Source organism: Apodemus sylvaticus, chromosome 9 (genome assembly GCF_947179515.1).
Source record: "Apodemus sylvaticus chromosome 9, mApoSyl1.1, whole genome shotgun sequence".
Classification (NCBI taxonomy): domain Eukaryota; kingdom Metazoa; phylum Chordata; class Mammalia; order Rodentia; family Muridae; genus Apodemus; species Apodemus sylvaticus.
This window is the reverse complement of record NC_067480.1, coordinates 84,378,724-84,395,616: the sequence shown is the minus strand read 5'-3', so window position 1 is coordinate 84,395,616 and position 16,893 is coordinate 84,378,724. Positions and strand designations below refer to the sequence as shown.

At 44.3% G+C, this 16,893-nt stretch overlaps 1 protein-coding gene across 1 annotated transcript in view; it reads left to right on the top strand.

The window, feature by feature from the left end:
* The window catches only part of Tnfrsf21 (TNF receptor superfamily member 21), a 77,145-nt gene that overhangs the window by 42,162 nt on the left and 18,090 nt on the right, over nt 1–16,893 (top strand). The window contains exon 4 of the mRNA XM_052192327.1: nt 9,686–9,951. Coding sequence (XP_052048287.1) covers nt 9,686–9,951 — 266 coding nt within the window. The remainder of the gene's footprint in view (nt 1–9,685; nt 9,952–16,893) is intronic.

The following is a 16,893-nucleotide window of genomic DNA, read 5'->3' as shown; positions in this document are numbered from 1 at the left end:
GGAATTTACTATTATAAATATATTTTCAGGAGTTTACCCAACTGTCTTCCAAGGTAAGTTCTTTGAGACAGTGAAAAATAAGTTAGCATTTTCCCTGTAAAGGACCTAAATACAGAGAGAAGAAATACAAAATATCCCTAATGTGTGTCCTTAAATCAGCCTGGTCAGGCATGACAGAAACAGCTTTTACAACGGAGAAAGCCTTTCTGGGATGGTGCTGAAGGGTCTTCATAAATCATTGGTTTGTTAACACTGTAGCCAATGTCTGTAATTCAATGTATTTGGTTTGCAGATTACATCAGAGTTGCAGATGGTTAAAAGCGATACCCGATGATGTAATAGCAGGTTGTCTTTGACCAAATCTGAGACACTACCGATTGTGAGACATGCCGGTATTTTTAGATACCTGTAAGGGGGAAAACAAACCCATGTCCGATGTAACTGAGCCATGGGAAGGCTTTGGTTCTCGTATGCATTTGCATGGCCAGAGTGATAAAACAGGGCAGTACTTTTGGCACACTTTTGCTCTGTGCAGTCTAAGCAAGCGATTCGAGCGCGGTTCTCAGTCTTTTTTGCTTGGCTGCAGCAGCATTTAGCACTCGTGTCTCGTTTCCTTGATACACTTCCCCCTCTATAGACTCCTATTCTCCTCCCGTATCGAGGCCCCTTTCCTCCTGCTCTCCGTGGTTGGTTCCTCCTTCCTCTCTCCGGCTTCTACATAGTGCCAGTCCCTGGGCGTCACCCTGGGATCACTTTTTGTATGTGTGCAATCTCCCTACCTCAGAGATCCAAGGTGACTCTAGTTTGCGTCAAGTTGACAAAGACTAAGCTGTACACCCAGAGTACTGTGTCTGTCGCGTGGCTACAGCCAGCCTTTGTGCTGACTCACCACTTTCGCCGTTCATTCCTCTCTTCCAAGGAAGGTTTCCACATAGGTCCTTATGGGTGGCAATTATTTCAGAGGTTTATGTCTCCAAAGACAAAAGAGCTTCAACCTTTCTTCCAATGAGGACAAGTCAGAGTTCAGGTGTTTATAACGACAGAAGGAAACTTTTTTTTTTTTTTTACTTTGAAGCTAATAAGTTGACAGTAAGCTTCCTAATGCTATAGCCCTAACTTTTTTTTTTTTTTGGATTTTGGTTTTTGGTTTTTTCGAGACAGGGTTTCTCTGTATAGCCCTGGCTGTCCCTGAACTCACTCTGTAGACTACGCTGGCCTCGAACTCAGAAATCCGCCTGCCTCTGCCTCCCAGAGTGCTGGGATTACAGGCGTGTACCACCACCACCCAGCGGCTATAGCCCTAACTTTAATACCGTTCTTCCTGTTGTGGTGACCTCCAACCATAGAATTATTTTTATTGCTACTTCATAACTGTGATTTTGCTACTATTATGAGTCATAATGTAAATATATGATATGTAGGATATCTGGTACGTGACCCCCTATGTGAAAGGGTCCTTTGACTCCAAAGGGGTTGCAACCCACAGGCTGAGAATGACTGTTCTAAAGGATGGGGCTTCTTAAGCTGAGAGCCAGTGTTCTAGTTTGCTCTACTGCCGGGATAAAACGTCATCATCAAACCCAACTTGGGAAGAAAGGGTGTTATTTCATTTTGCAGCTTATAATCCATCATCAAAGGCAGGAACTGAAGCAGAGGCCATGGCCAAATGTAGCCTGATGAGTTGATTTCTCCCTATGGTTTGTTCAGCCTGCCTTCTTATAAGTCTTGGGACCACCTGCTCAGGAGTGGCACCCCATCAATAATCAGTCAAGAAAATGCCTAGAGGCTAACTTAATAGATCTAATTCCTGAATTAAGATTCATTTTTCCTAGATATGTCTTGGGTTGTGTTAAGTTTACTGAGACGACCAGCATTCCCACATACTATCTAATTTAGGGCTTTAGCATGTTTTGGAGAATACTATTTGTCCATGATAACCATTTAGCATGTCATGCCACTAGACTTAGGTTTTCTTGCTGTGGACTGGGAAAGTCTCACCACATTCGGTAAAGCCCAGTGAACGCTGTCATGACCTCCTGCGTGTTATAGGGATGTGACAGTAGCACTTTCTCCTCCACTTACTTACCTTATAGGTGAGTTTGGATGTGGCTTACCCCAGTAGTAGTGAGGTCCACACAACATGAACAGCAGAAATCCATTGTCTGCTCGTCACCCAGTGCTAAACACTGTCTCATAGTCCATTCTCTCAAGGACCCTTGTCAATGCAGATGTGGGGCAGGCAGAGGAAGGTGTGTTACAGTATGGCCAAGGTGTTGAAATAGGCATTTCACATTTGATACCATGTAAGTCTTCTTACCGAGTGGTAGATGCTGACATTGGTGAGGTTGTTCTTTGCCAATGGCATGATGTTAGAGTTTGAAATCTTGTGACTTTCACTTTATCATCTTTCTACCATGTTGACCCTTTGTTTTCAGGGCTTCCCCTGACATCCAAAGCCACTTCCATTCCTAGGCAGTTTCTGGAAGATGCAACCTCTGGCTCATGCAATTTGATACCCTCGACAAACTCGTTAGAATTGTTGATCATTGGAGTCAGGCAGAGTGGTTTATGCTTTTAAGTCTAGCACCTGAGAAGCAGAGGTGAGAGGGGGATAGCTGATAGTTTGAGTTATCTTAGTCAAGACAGCAAGCCCAGGCCAGTCAGGGCCACAAGACTCTGTGAGGTGGAAGAATGCCAATCAGTCTCCCGAATCCAAGCATCCAGCAACACTGAAAAAGCAATGTTGGGTTCAGTGTTTCTTCGCCAGCCTGTCAGAGGGTTGAGGGTCTTACTACCTTTCAATGTAAGTACAAGGAGAGTGAACCTTCCATAAAGTTCAACGAAGCAGATCGGTTGACAAATAGTGACTGTGTCTGTGTTTTAGGATTTGGAACTTTGCTTGGACAGAGAGGCCAAGGAATGATCTGTTTCTTTTGCTATTGTTTCATTTATAAACTAATGGCCAAGTGGGATCATTCAACTGTCTTCATGAAAATACCTGTCAATAGGTGTATATTTTGTGTGTGCGGATAGTTATCAACTCTTTAAATAACTGTAGCCCAAGGCCATATTGACTTCACACCACCTGTTTCTATAGATCAAATTGTGTTAGAACACTGGAGCACTCATGTGTACAGAAAGCAATTGTTTTCTTACTTCAATAGTGTTGAGTAATCATGTGATCAAGACTGTCACGTTCCCAAAGCCTCAGACACTTGCTGGTGCAGAGTTTGTAGAAACCCTCCCCACCTACAGTTAAGGTTTAATTTTGAAGAAAAGTAATAAACTGTCTAGCCTCAGAGCAAAGTGTCCTAACATCAGTGTGGTTAGCACTAGTAGTTGAGGAAGAAGCATCCACACCATGGCCAGCCTGGAATGTGCTCATATCAATACCAGATGGCCGTGTCAGTGATAAGCAGAGTTACAGGGCCTGATTACATTATACTCTCTTGTGTCACACTCCCAATTAATGACAACGGAAGCTGAGTGGCCTTGTAGTGGTCCCAATCTCTCTACATGAGATTACCAATACTATGAAAGGCTTTCAATACATGTTTCTAAGGTTTGTAAGCATCTGTATGTCATAAGCACAGTGGTCTTTCCATAGTGTTTGAGTTAGGGTTTCTACTGCTGTGATAAAGCACCATGGCCAAAAGCAAGTTGGCAAGGAAAGGGTTGGTTGAGCTTGTGACTGTCAGGCCATGCTCTGCCTTGAGAGAAATAAGGGAAGGAACTCAGAGGGCAGAAACAGGGAGATAGGAACTGAAACAGAGACACAGAGGAGTGAGCACTGCTTATGGGCTTACCTCTCCTGCTCAGCCTGCTTTCTTATAGCACCCAGGACCACTTGCCCAGGGCCACCACAGCCCACAGTGAGTTGGGTCTTTCCTACATCAATCACCAATGAAGAAAATACCTCACGGGTTTGCCCACAGGTTAGTCTGGTGGAGGGATCTTCTTAATCAAGTCTGCTCGTGACCAAATGACATAAAACTAGCCAGCACAGATATTCATATTTACATATCTATTTTGTGTTACACTGGCCTCTCACAAATACATACACAATATCCACAAATACATATATGTCAGCTGAATCTTTCAGTATCCCATACCCATACATGACACATATATCAGTCTTTTAACACCCCCAGGAGGCTGGTCTCAGAGTTATTTCTATCATCTGTACTGCTGTCTTTTGGTATCCATGGGGGACTTTCCGAGGACCTGTTTAAGTGTGCCAAAGTCTGAACCTAGTGAAGTCCCTTATGTAAGATGGCATAGTACTTGCATATAATCTATACACACCCTCCTGGAGATATCTTAAATCCTCTCTGGATTACTTATAATACTCCACGTAATGCGAACACTTTGTAAATAGTTTTTCTGCTGTATCATTCAGAGTTGTCATCATCAAAGATGCCTGTGCATGTCCAGCACAGATGCAGATTTCAAGAAAACATGCTGGAGATGGGTGTGGAGGTGCACACCCTCCCTGGAGCTAGACACAGGGCCATCGTGAATTTAAGGTGGCCTTCGGTCCTTTATTAAAGATTATTTTATTTTTGAAATTGTGTACGTGGGTTTGCCTATGTGTAGGTCTCTGTGGGCCAGGGTCATTGGTAGAGGAGGTCAGAGGAGTGGAGCCCCTGGGGCTGTAGCTGTAGGCTTTTGTGAGCTACCTAAGGTGGTAGCTCAGAACCAAATCTCTGTTCTTTCCAAGAGCAGTGTGCTCTTAGAATGGGCTGATCCGGTTCTCGGTTCTCCATCTTCCCAGGATCAGTCTCACAGAGAGTTTGAAGCCAGCTTGAGCCACATGAGGTCCTTTCTCAAGAAAACAAAACAAAACAAGCAAAGAAGCCAAGAGAATTAAGCAAGGCCCTCTCTATATTATCCGTCTGTCCGTCTGTCTGTCTGTCTACCTGCCTGTCTGTCTGTTTTTTGATCTAGTTTTTGTTTAAACTCACAGATACAGAACTCACATGAAGGGTGACTTGTGTGTTTGGTATTTATATGTTGTGAATACATTTAGAAAGGGATAATAAGATAACTATAAAGCAGCGAGGAAGGAGGAATCTGAATAACTGTCTTTGAAGTCTGTCTTTCTGAGCACACTGTTCAGCCTTCCCGCTTCGGCTCGCCGCTCTGATGCTTCTCTCTGTAGTTGGCTTGCTTCTCCCTAATTCCTTTTCTCTGCCTGTGTGTGTGTGTGTGTGGGCTGGCAAGTCTATGGGAGAGCTCACCTGACTGTGTGTGTCTGTAGGCCAAGGCAGATGTGGGGAGCCATTCTCCATCACTCCCGCGTTACCCAGCGAGGCAGGGTCTCTTAGGTGAACACGCCGATTCAGCGAGTCTGGCTGCCATCTTGTTCCAGGGATCCCCCTCTTTCCACATTTCAAGAGCTGAGGCCCACCAAGCCCAGTTCTCTAATTTTTTTTTAAAAGAGAAACTGTTCAAAGTCTGACTGTTTTCGGTTTCCATGATATTGATTCACTTTTTGTTAATACATGTCTCTGCCTTCATATTTCAGAAAGTTCACGATGCTCACAAATTAGCCTGACAGAGTGGCTGTTCATTAGACAGCTACAGAAATATTCCATAAATCTTTCTCTTTCCCCTGGTGGCGATGGAGTGGGCGGGACCAAGCACTAGTTCTGACTGGTTTTCTCCCTGGGGTTTGGTGACAATACTTTGAAAGTCTACTGTCCCCTGGGAGGGCCATTGTCTACTGTATCTTTAAATTATCAAATCCAGAATGGGAGCTGGCAGTGGCCAAGGGCGCTGCTGGCACAGGCGCCTTTGTGGAGCCGACTCCGCACTTTACAATGGAAGCATCTCACGGGGGAAGAGGGCAAGGCGAAACCCAACTCGCTGAGCTTTTAAATTGAGTTTGAAGTTCATCTGAGTTGAAGGAAGGTGTTGTTGTCCCTGTTCTTTTGTTTTTCTTTTCATTTCTCCCTATTTCCTTTCTCTTTATTTTTGTGACAAAAAAAAAAAAAAAAAAAGAAAGAAAATCCAGAGTGTTGGATAAAGGACTGACTGTTTTTAAGGCTTTTAGAGTCTGTAATTACTCTGTAAAGTATTGCAATGCATTGAGCCTCAAGTTTCTATGTTCAGCATATAAGAAGCATTTAAAACCACGTAGTTATTTTTTTGTTTGTTTGTTTGTTTGTTTTTCAAGACTGGATTTCTCTGTCACAGCCCTGGCTGTCCTGGAGCTCACTCTGTAGACCAGACTGTTCTTGAACCCAGAGATCTGCCTGCCTCTGCCTCCCGAGAGCCGCCACCACCACCACCACCACCACCACCGCCCAGCTCGCGAAGCTAATTTTTAAGACTAATTAACTTCATAGGAAGTGTTGATTGCCAGGGATGACAGTGAGCCTACCTCTTCATTGTAAGTTGAGGAAATGCACATGACAATTAGTGGTTTGCCCCAAGCCACACTGTCATGGGCATCATGGGGACGGAAACAGTGGTCCTACTTATAAGCAGAAGCACCCGTGTTTTCATGTAAGACGCTGTGGGCCTTAGCCAAATTGACCTAAATTAAGAATCAGGGACTAACAGGCCTTTTGGTGTTTGGAAGCACCTACCCACATCAAACCACACGAACCACAAAGAGCTGGCTTGTTTCTTCAAGTTACCTGCAGACGTTTTAAATAGGCCTTGGGTTTGTTTTCCTCTCTCTCTGTCTCTCTCTTTTGAAGGAGGCTTGTTTGCTTAGGATCAAAAGCTGTACATCTGGCTAAACATTGCTAGGAAAACTGAGAAGCAGCTGTTTGAGGCTCACCATGAGGACATACTGTAGCATTCTAGTTTTGTGGACAAGAAAGGAGCCTCCTGTATGTATAAACATGGCCTCCCAACACATCTACCTCTAAGGCAGAGCTGAGTAGCAAGGCGAGAATTTATGGTGAGTTCCAAGGCCACGGGTTTCAGAGAGATTTCTGTAGTTGTTATCTTTCTTCGTCAGTATTTGCTAGCTCAGGTCACAAATCTTTTCATCAAAAACTGAAAGTTTTTAAAAGTGTTTTTTTTTTTTAATTCTCTTTTTTTTCTTCCCTAAACCTCACTTGGAAACTTGACCTCATCTGAAAAGAAATAAGCAATAAAGAGCTCTTCTTAAGCCATCGCTGCCACTAACAGTTCCGGTGTAGAGAATCGCTCACACTCCTATTCACATAAAACACGGCATATGAATCCAAGCGAAAGCAACTTGCGGTTGTAGAGAGAAGCAGCCAAGCTGGGCGATGGTGGCGCACGCCTGTAATCCCAGCACTCTGGGAGGCAGAGGCAGGCGGATTTCTGAGTTTGAGGCCAGCCTGGTCTTCAGAGTGAGTTCCAGGATAGCCAGGGCTACACAGAGAAACCCTGTCTCGGAAAAAAAAAAACCCAAAATCCAAAAAAAAACCCCCAAAAAAGAGAATCAGCCAGAGACACCAGCACCTTGCCTGACAGAGGCTTCCACCAGGTGCTTATCTAAGGGTGTGGATTTGGACCTTTAATTCAACCCTAGATCCATCGGATTTAGGGACTAACACACGTGTTCACAGAGATGACAAGTTATGGATAGTTCGATAACCATCGTATAACCTCCGCTTTTACCACAGGTGCATTCTGTGTAGAGGAACACGGTGAAGTCTCCTTAGCATCCGGTTCATTCTGACCAGAAGCCTCCATCCCTCTACCCACTGTGCTCACATGGTGCAGGCTGCCTTCTCGCTGATCACACAGTGCCTAGCTATCTTAGTTAACAAGTTAAGATGATTATTTCACTCAGCAGTGCTCTTGGAAGGCTGAAGTAACAAGGCCAGCTGTTCAAATAAGTCAAAATGAAGCCAGGAAGTACTTCCTTTAAGGGCACAGGTAGATGTTCTCAACTTAAAGAAAACTCCTGTTAACTGAGGATGTATCACACCCCCACACCCCTAGCCACTATCTTCTGAGTACTGAGGTTGCTGGTACACTTGATTGTGCCCTGTTGAGTTACATGTTCTTAAGGAATGATTATCTTGGGCTGAAATAGTTGGTCTGTTGACACAGTAAAAAACAAACCCTCTATTCAATTGTGAAGAAAAAAGGGATACATGTTGGTTTTGTCTTGTACCTCAAACTAGAAGGTATGCACCACAGTATGTGATAGGGGCCAGTTAAGATGGGAGCGGCATCGGATTACAAGGTTAGGCACTCCCTATGTTCTTAGGCATCTATGGGGAGTCCTGGATTATATCCTGTGGATGAGGGATACTAACGGACTTTAAATCTTGGGGCGGGGTAAAGATATCTTATAGATTACCAGAATTGGTTCTTTACTCCAAAACATTCTTCTGTCATGGAAAGCAGCATGTAGTCACGCATTTAATGGTGTTTGCTTCTGTGGGAGTTCTTACGTCTAACCTAGAAACTGGGCTTGTGTCCCAACCACGCCTACCTTTGTGATACTTTGGTGGTGGGAGCCTAACTTTTCGGATAGTTTTTTCCCCTCTTCTTCTAAGTGTTCAGTTGGAATATTAATGTCTTTTGGAGAGATTTTCCGTGAGCTCAATGCCTTAACATGAAACCTGGAAGATGATAACTGCTCTTAGTGTGACGTTGTCATTGGGGCCATTGTCTGCATCGTAACTTTCAAGTCAACATAGAGGGCTGAATAACAGGGCAGGGAACTGCTCACTGAGCATGTAGTCCTTTGAGAAGATACATGGTCTTTTTTTTTCTTTTTCTTTTTGAGACAGGGTCTCACCATGGATCTCAGGCTGCCTTCAAACTGACCCTTCTACTTTTGGACAGACTCTGTCTGTCTGTCTGTCTGTCTGTCTCTGTGTGTATGGGGTGGGGCATGTGTACATGGGTGCAGTGCCCTCAAAGGACAGAAGAAGATGTAAACTGGAATTACAGTGGTTTTGAGCCACTGGACATGGGTGCTGGAACTCGAGTCCTCTTCAAGAGCAGCCTGAACTCTTAAGGGCTGAACCGATTCTCTAGCCTCCTAGTTACATGTTCTTAAACAGCAGTGCCATTGGACTGGAACAGTTGGATGTGTGGCTAGTTAACACAGAGGGCGCTGGACTTAGAATCTCAGATTACTTCGCCAAGGCTGTGTCAAGTCCACTAAAGTCTTCATTTGTGGTTTCTGGTTTTCTAAATTTCATGAAGTCATCACTTTGTGTGTGTGTGTGTGTGTGTGTGTGTGTGTAGTTCTGACTTATTTTATTGCAGTTGTATTTAGCAGTAAAAAAGATTGACTCGTTTGCTTCAATTGGTTTGCTTTCATTGTAGCGCCACAAAGATCAACCTTTTTTTTTTTTTTTTTTTTTGCTGTGTATTCAGGAAAACTTTTGTCAAAATACTCATTTTATTTGTTTGTTTATATTTTCTCTCTCTCTCTCTCTCTCTCTCTCTCTCTCTCTCTCTCTCTCTCTCTCTGTGTGTGTGTGTGTGTGTTGTGTGTATGTGTGTCGTTGAGAATCTAATCCATCCCCTCATGTATGCTAGGCCAGTGTTTTGGCTGTGGTCCACATCTCTCCCCCATAAAATAGAGTTCATAATGGTGTCGAGCTATCCGCATGGTGGGCTGTGTATGCGGAGTACTTCTGGAAGATGACTCAATTTTATCTGACCCAGCATAGCAGAAACATGTTTCTTCTCGAACAAGCTTACATATGCTTTTATTTTACCTCTGGCACAGGTATTGACATCCTGAAGCTTGTAGCAGCCCAGGTGGGAAGCCAGTGGAAGGACATCTATCAGTTTCTTTGCAACGCCAGCGAGAGGGAGGTGGCTGCCTTCTCCAATGGCTACACGGCGGACCACGAGCGGGCCTATGCGGCTTTGCAGCACTGGACCATCCGCGGCCCCGAGGCCAGCCTCGCCCAGCTCATCAGCGCCTTGCGCCAGCACCGACGCAATGACGTCGTGGAGAAGATTCGTGGGCTGATGGAAGATACTACGCAGGTAACGTGAGCCCTCCACGGTTGTGCTTTGCCATTAATCTGTTTGTCCTAGAACTTCACACTTCAGCAGGTGTGCTTGCAAGGAGAAACAGCTGATATTCGGTGTTTGGAATAAGCATGGGCATGCACGTGTATGCGTGTGCACACACACTAAAAACACGCCTCTACTCTTTGGTTTTTTCGAGACAGGGTTTCTCTGTATAGCCCTGGCTGCCCTGGAACTCACTCTGTAGACCAGGCTGGCCTTGAACTCAGAAATTCGCCTGCCTCTGCCTCCCAGAGTGCTGGGATTACAGGCGTGCGCCACCACTGCCCGGCCAAAGGTGAGAGTTTCTCTTTTTTTTGAGGGGGGGTTGGTTTTTTGAGACACGGTTTCCCTGTATAGCCCTGGCTGTCCTGGAACTCTCTCCGTAGACCAGGCTAGCCTCAAACAACGCCTCTACTCTTTAGGACAGAGGTCTTTGGTGGCTGTGTTTTACATCATGGGACTTCTGACCTCATTTGATGCCTGGAACCCCACTGAACACCTATCAAAGAGACTCCCCAAGGGAGGGCATTGTGACTCATCTGCTTTTTAAGCTTCCTAGGTAATTCCAGTATGTGGAGTTGAGAATCCTTGTCTTTGGGAGCATGTTCTAGAATCAGGCTATGCATCCAGACCTATTCTTTGTTAAAACTAGTTTAAAACCTCATTTTGCATTGCACGTTTTGAACAGAATCAAATAGGAAACGTTCCCTCTCCCAGAGGGCGTGTGTGCGTGCATGCATGCATGCGTGCGTGCGTGCGTGCGTGCGTGCTCTCAGGTGAGTTATCTGACTTGCTTAGGGAGGCCTCCTTGCTTGGTGGTACCTCCTGAGAATTCGGCGAGAGGACCGACCCGGCTTGGTTGGTCAACCACGTTCGTCAGATGGGGAAGCGAGGGCGTTCCAGGGGTGTACATTATTAGTGTCAGGGAGCACTAAATGACCCTGGATCTGAATCTTGGCTCTAACACTTGTTAGAGGAGTGATGGAAGATAGGTTGCATCCAGTTTTTCTGGCGCTGATCACATTTGCAAGCTCTCTTTGCAGGCATTAATAAGAGCGTGACTGCGGAGTATCAGGGCCTGAGTTCCTGATCTTACCCCAGCGCAGCCATTTCCATTGTCACGTAACTCATTCCACTCAGCCGTTCTTTATTGAACAGTTCCCTGGAAAAACAAGGAGAAAATTTGGTTTTGGATCGTGTGTCAAATAGACTTTGATTAAAGTTTTGCGATGTGTTCTGACAGTGAGACTCGATAAAACCCACTTGAGGTTAAAGGCCATGTGCACGTGTTAATGTATTCTGAGGCCCATATGCACTGTTTCTGAGAGCTGGGCGGGGAGCAGTTCACTACTTCAGCTCAATTCATGACCATTCTGCACCAGATTCTGTATAGCAAGGGACTCGGGCCTATGCATCTTTCATCTGTGATATCTCTTCTTTAGTAACTCGAACATTGGTCAAGTGAGTTTTATTTTTAGTGGTGATATTAGATGAAAATGTTAGGTGCTGGCTGACTTTGAAGGCGACTTTCAAAGTTCTTAGTCTTTTTTTTTTTATATCTTTTTGAAATGTGGAATTTTGGGGGGAAAATTACTAATAAGCCAGTTACAAACATTAAATTGTACATACTGTTGTGTTGTAATTTTTTTTTTTAAAAAAAGAGTTTTTAATGTGTGTCTTAGGGTTTTACTGCTGTGAACAGACATCTTGACCAAGGCAACTCTTGTAAGGATAACATTTAATTGGGGCTGGCTTACAGGTTCAGAGTTTCAGTCCATTATCATCAAGGCAGGAACATGGCAGCATCCAGGCAGGTATAGTGTAGGAGGAGCTGAGAGTTCTACATCTTCATCTGAAGGCTGCTAGCAGAATACGGACTTCCAGGCAGCTAGGACAAGGGTATTAAAGTCCACACTCACAGTGACACACCTACTCCAACAAGGCTACACTTCCTAATAGTACCCCTCCCTGGGTCTATACAAACCATCACAATGTGTATGTGTATTTTATCTGCATATATGTATGTATAACATGTGCATGCCGGTTTCTGTTGGAGGCCAGAAGACAGTGTAGGGTCCCCTAGAACTGGAGTCACAAATGGTTGTGAGCCTCTGTGGGTGCTCCAGTATGTGGAGTTGAGAATCCTTGTTTCAGGGAGAATGTTTTAGAATCAAACCCAGGTCCCTTGCAAGAGCAGTCAGTATTTTTAACCTCTAAGCCACCTCTGTGGCTCTGTGCTGTGAATTTTTAAGAGTTAATTTTTGAGGACCACTATACACAGCTACAGCTAGGCTTTTAAGTAGTTGGGTTTGGAATAGCAAGAGGAATATTTATCCTCCACCTAAACAAGACACTTGCAGATAAAATAGAGGGAGTGCAGAGAAAGTGTATTATGCTTTCATGATTGTTGGCTTTAGGGGGAGGGGACTGGTCAACAGCAGACTGAAGATGGATTCAGCCTTTTGGGGACGAACTGCCTGGTCTCCATGAGAACACTGACAGGGAAGATAATGCAAATTAGGCCACATTTGAACTTGGTTATCCCAAATCTGTGATGATCCCAAAAGGATAAAAGGTGACTGTGGCCAGGCATGGTGGTGCAAGCATTTGATCCATCCTAACACTCGGGAGGCTGAGGTAGGTGGATCACTGTGAGTTTGGGGCCAGCAGGGCCTACAGAGTGAGTTCCAGGACAGCCAAAGCTACATAGTGAAACTCTGTCTCAAAAACAAAACAAAACAAAATAAAACAAAAACCAAAAAAAAACCCAAACCAAACCAAACAAAACAAAATCAACCACAAAACAAACAAACAAAAAGAAGCTAAACTAACTAAAATAAAATTAAATAGAGATAACTGGTATGCAGTGGAATAATTAATAACCTAAGAGGCAGAAGAAATTTGTAAGAGTGAATTAAAGCACAAAGTACCTCTTCCAGTATGCTAAACTCTTATGAACACTTCTTTCTCTCATCTCTTCAGTACGAAAAATAAAAAGAGAAAATCCTCAAAAAAAAAAAAAACCAAACAAACAAAAAACAAAAACAAGCCAGGTGCACTGGTGGCGCACACCTGTAATCCCAGCACTCTGGGAGGCAGAGGCAGGCGGATTTCTGAGTTCGAGGCCAGCCTGGTCTACAGAGTGAGTTCCAGGACAGCCAGGGCTATACAGAGAAACCCTGTCTCGAAAAAAGAAAGAAAAATCCATCCCTCCCCTCCCCTCCCCTCCCCTCCCTTCCCCTCCCCTCCCCTCTTCTCCCCTCCCCTTCCCTTCCCTTCCCTGAACTCCCCTCCTTCCCCTCTTCTTTCTTTCTTTCTTTCTTTCTTTCTTTCTTTCTTTCTTTCTTTCTTTCTTTCTTTCTTTCTTTCTTTCTTTCTTTCTTTCTTTCTTTCTTTCCTTTGAGAGACCATGTTCGGCACGCTTCCTGTGGTGCCCAGCTTGCTTTTTCTGCAGCCTGGGTATTATGCCCCGAGAGGCAACTACTGAACTACTTCTTGAGTGTTTTATGCATCATTGTACTGCAACATTCTGGGTCCCATTCTTACTCTAATTTTAGGAGCCAACAAGCCTGATTCCTGACTGCCAGTTCTTAACAACTGCACAGTATGGAACAATCCGCCATCCATAGCTTCTCTCTGAGATTTGTCGAGCCAAGCTAGAGACTCAGAAAGCAGGGGGCATAATTAAGACTCGCTCTTCACATTTTCTGGTGGAATTGCTTTTCCTGTGTTTTGTCGCACTACTGAGGACTTGGGACTTTGCCCCAGGAGTTAATGGACTCTTAATGTGTAAAAATGACTCATTTTTAATGGCTAATGTTTCTTCCCTCTCGTGAGGCTGAGAACACCTATATTATCCTGCTATTCAAAAGGGTTGGCATTCGTGTGGCTTTTAGTTACGGTTCTCCAGCCCAGCTGATCCTGCATTAACCATGGTGGTCATTGTTAAGGCCCTCCTGAGGCAGGAGCTTTCTTCATCCCAGATGTGAAGTGCATTTTATAGGAGCTTTCTTCTTCTAAGGTTAATGTCTAAAGCTGAACACATCCTTCAGAATCGTGCTTTGGGAGAAGTAGCTAAGCAGTGGGATGATAGTCGGAGGCAAAAGGGATTTTGACAGATCTATTCAAATTCTTTTAAAAGGTGTGTGTGTGTGTGAGTGTGTGTGTGTGTGTGTGTGTCTGTCTGTCTGTCTGTGTATGTGTGTGTCTGTGTCTGTGTCCTCACCCAAGAAACTAAAATTACAGAAAGTTGTAAGATGCCCAACATTGGTGCTGGCAACTGAACTCCGGTCCTTTAAAAGGTCAGCAAGTGTACCTTTCCTCTAGTAACTCTCCCACAAACAAAGCTATTTAACAAACAAAAGTGTAATATTCTTTCTAGCACTCGAGCATGCGCGCGCACACACACACACACACACACACACACTTTATTTTTAATGAATACCGCAAGGACTACAGCATCCACACTTAAGCTACAAAGCATGTTATAAATGTGTACTTTGCACATTTGTTAATGTGTCACAAAATGTTAATCCTATTTATTTCTCTTTTATGTTTTGCTTTCATTGTCAAGATTTTAGGGGACTGGGGATGTAGCTCAGTGGGAAGAGTGATTGTATAGCATTCAGGAAGCCCTGGGTTCCATCTCCAGCCCTGCACACACCAGACAGAGTAAGTAGTCCATGCCTTGTAATCACAGAACTCCAGAGGTAGAGGTAGGATCAGGAGTTCACGACCATCCTCCGTTATAGGAAGAGTTTGTGAGACCAGCCTGGGACAGTCTATCTGACTACCCAGGCCATACTTCTTCATTTAAAAAACACTTTTCTGCTTGGGGGGTCACATGATACCGAATAAATAAGCAAATGACTAAGAAAAGAAATATATTATTTTACCATAGTTTTGAGGGATAGCTAGGAATTAGAAGGCTGGCTTCCGGTTACTTTCTTTTGATATCTTTAATGCTTGGGTTTCTGTTTCTCCTCCTGAAACAGCAAGTAGGTGAAGTGGCTTTTATCTTGAGATCTCCATTTTGTAAGAATTTGTGAGCACAGTACAGGGCAGATGTGTAAGACACAGTGAACGAAGTCAAAGGGAGCTTACAGTTGAGTTACGGAAGCAACCTCACACAGACCTGCGTGATCCAAGAGGGCGAGCCCAGGAGGTCGGAGGACTAAAGTACTGGCTGTTCTTGAAAGCAGCCATTAAGACTCCAGTCGGAACAGGAGAGTGGAAATCACAAGCTGCTGAATTCCTCAGGGTATGCTCAGTTTGAGGCCCCTGGGTAAACCACTGTGCTTCCCTGCCTCAGTTTCCTTGCAACAAAACTTGAAGCTCGTGGTTGCTTTGGGGATGAAGGTGGCGTGGCCGCCAGAAAACAGTTCATGTATGTTTATTTCTTTTTTTGGCCGTCATGACTTCCCTGCTTGTTCCTAACCCGCTCCAACTTACACACATAATGGACCTTTTAGATCCTGAAGGCTGGGGGTCACATAGTTTTGGATGGGGGAGGCCCACCAGGTTTCCAGGCTTCTGGAAGCAGATGGTCTGTCAAGGCGAGAGTTGCCTAGGTTCAGTGCCCAAGAACTAGAAAATCCAGCTAACTGTAAATATTTATTCCTTCCTGCCTGAGCAAGTGCTGGCTGGAATGTTTTCCTTTGCAAGAAAACAAAGGTGTGTGTGTGTGAAGATAACGCTTTCTTCCAGTTACTGGCTCTCAAGAGAAAGGACACTGGCTAGCTGAATTTCTAGGTTTTATTTTTAACTTACTTTTTCTTCTTTTGACTTTTAACCCTTTGTGAATACAGATAGGCTTGTGAATGCAGTATCTGTTCCTTTTATTTATAACCCCTTTCCCTTTCATGGGGTAAGAAGATGGCCTTGGATTCCCATACAAATTGGACAGGCTTCTCGGAAGCGTATTCAAGGTCTTAATCTGTTCTCGCCTAGTAAATGGTTATGGGAACTGACCAAGGCATTTCCTTGCCGTGCTCTGGGGTATACAAAATGCGGTGTGAGAGCTATGGCAAGTGGCGAGGTTCTGGAACAATCTGACAACCTGGTTTCAGTACTTGGTGTGGACCTTTTATTTCATCCTGATTTTTTTTAAAATCAGTTCTCACTCACCATGTTACTCTGGCTGTCCTAGAATTTAGAAGGTAGAAGCAGGCAAATCTCTGAGTCTGAGGCCATCCTGCTCTACATATTGAATTCCAGGACAGCCAGGGATATAGAAAGACCCTGTTTTAAAACAGCAAGTATTTTTTTTTAATATATACTAAGGAGTTGGAGAGGTATCTTAGCAATTAAACCAATTAACACCCCCCCCCCCCACCCCGCGCTGATTTTGTAGAGAATCCAGGTTCAGTTCCCAGCATGCCATGCAGGCTTACCCTCTCTACCTCTTGTTTTAGAGGTGTCTGATGCCCTCTTTTGGCATTTTTGGGCACAAGGCATGCATACATACATACATACATACATATTTACATACATACATACATACATACATACATACATACATACATGAAGGTAAATGTTCAGACTCATAAAATAAAACTAAGTGAATATAACAGAAGGTTAAGTGTAGTTGAACATCCCCTGGATCCTTAGGGGGCTAATGTAGGAGGGTTGCAAATTTGAAGGTAACCTGGGCTAACACAGCAAGATTCTGTAGAAAGAAGAAAAAAAAGAAGTGGGGACAGAGACCTTATAAAGAGGGAGAGAAAGAGGGAGGAAAGAGAGAGAGAAGCAGTAGAATTCTCATTGACTTCAGCGGCTTGCGGAGAGTGGCGGCTTGTGAAGAGTGGCGGCTTGTGGAGAGTGGCGTGGGCGCAGGGCAGCTGGGCGTGGCTCCTTTACTCTCACACTCTGCCCAGGGGGACCAGGTAGGTGAGGCTACCCTGTTATTTAACAGCT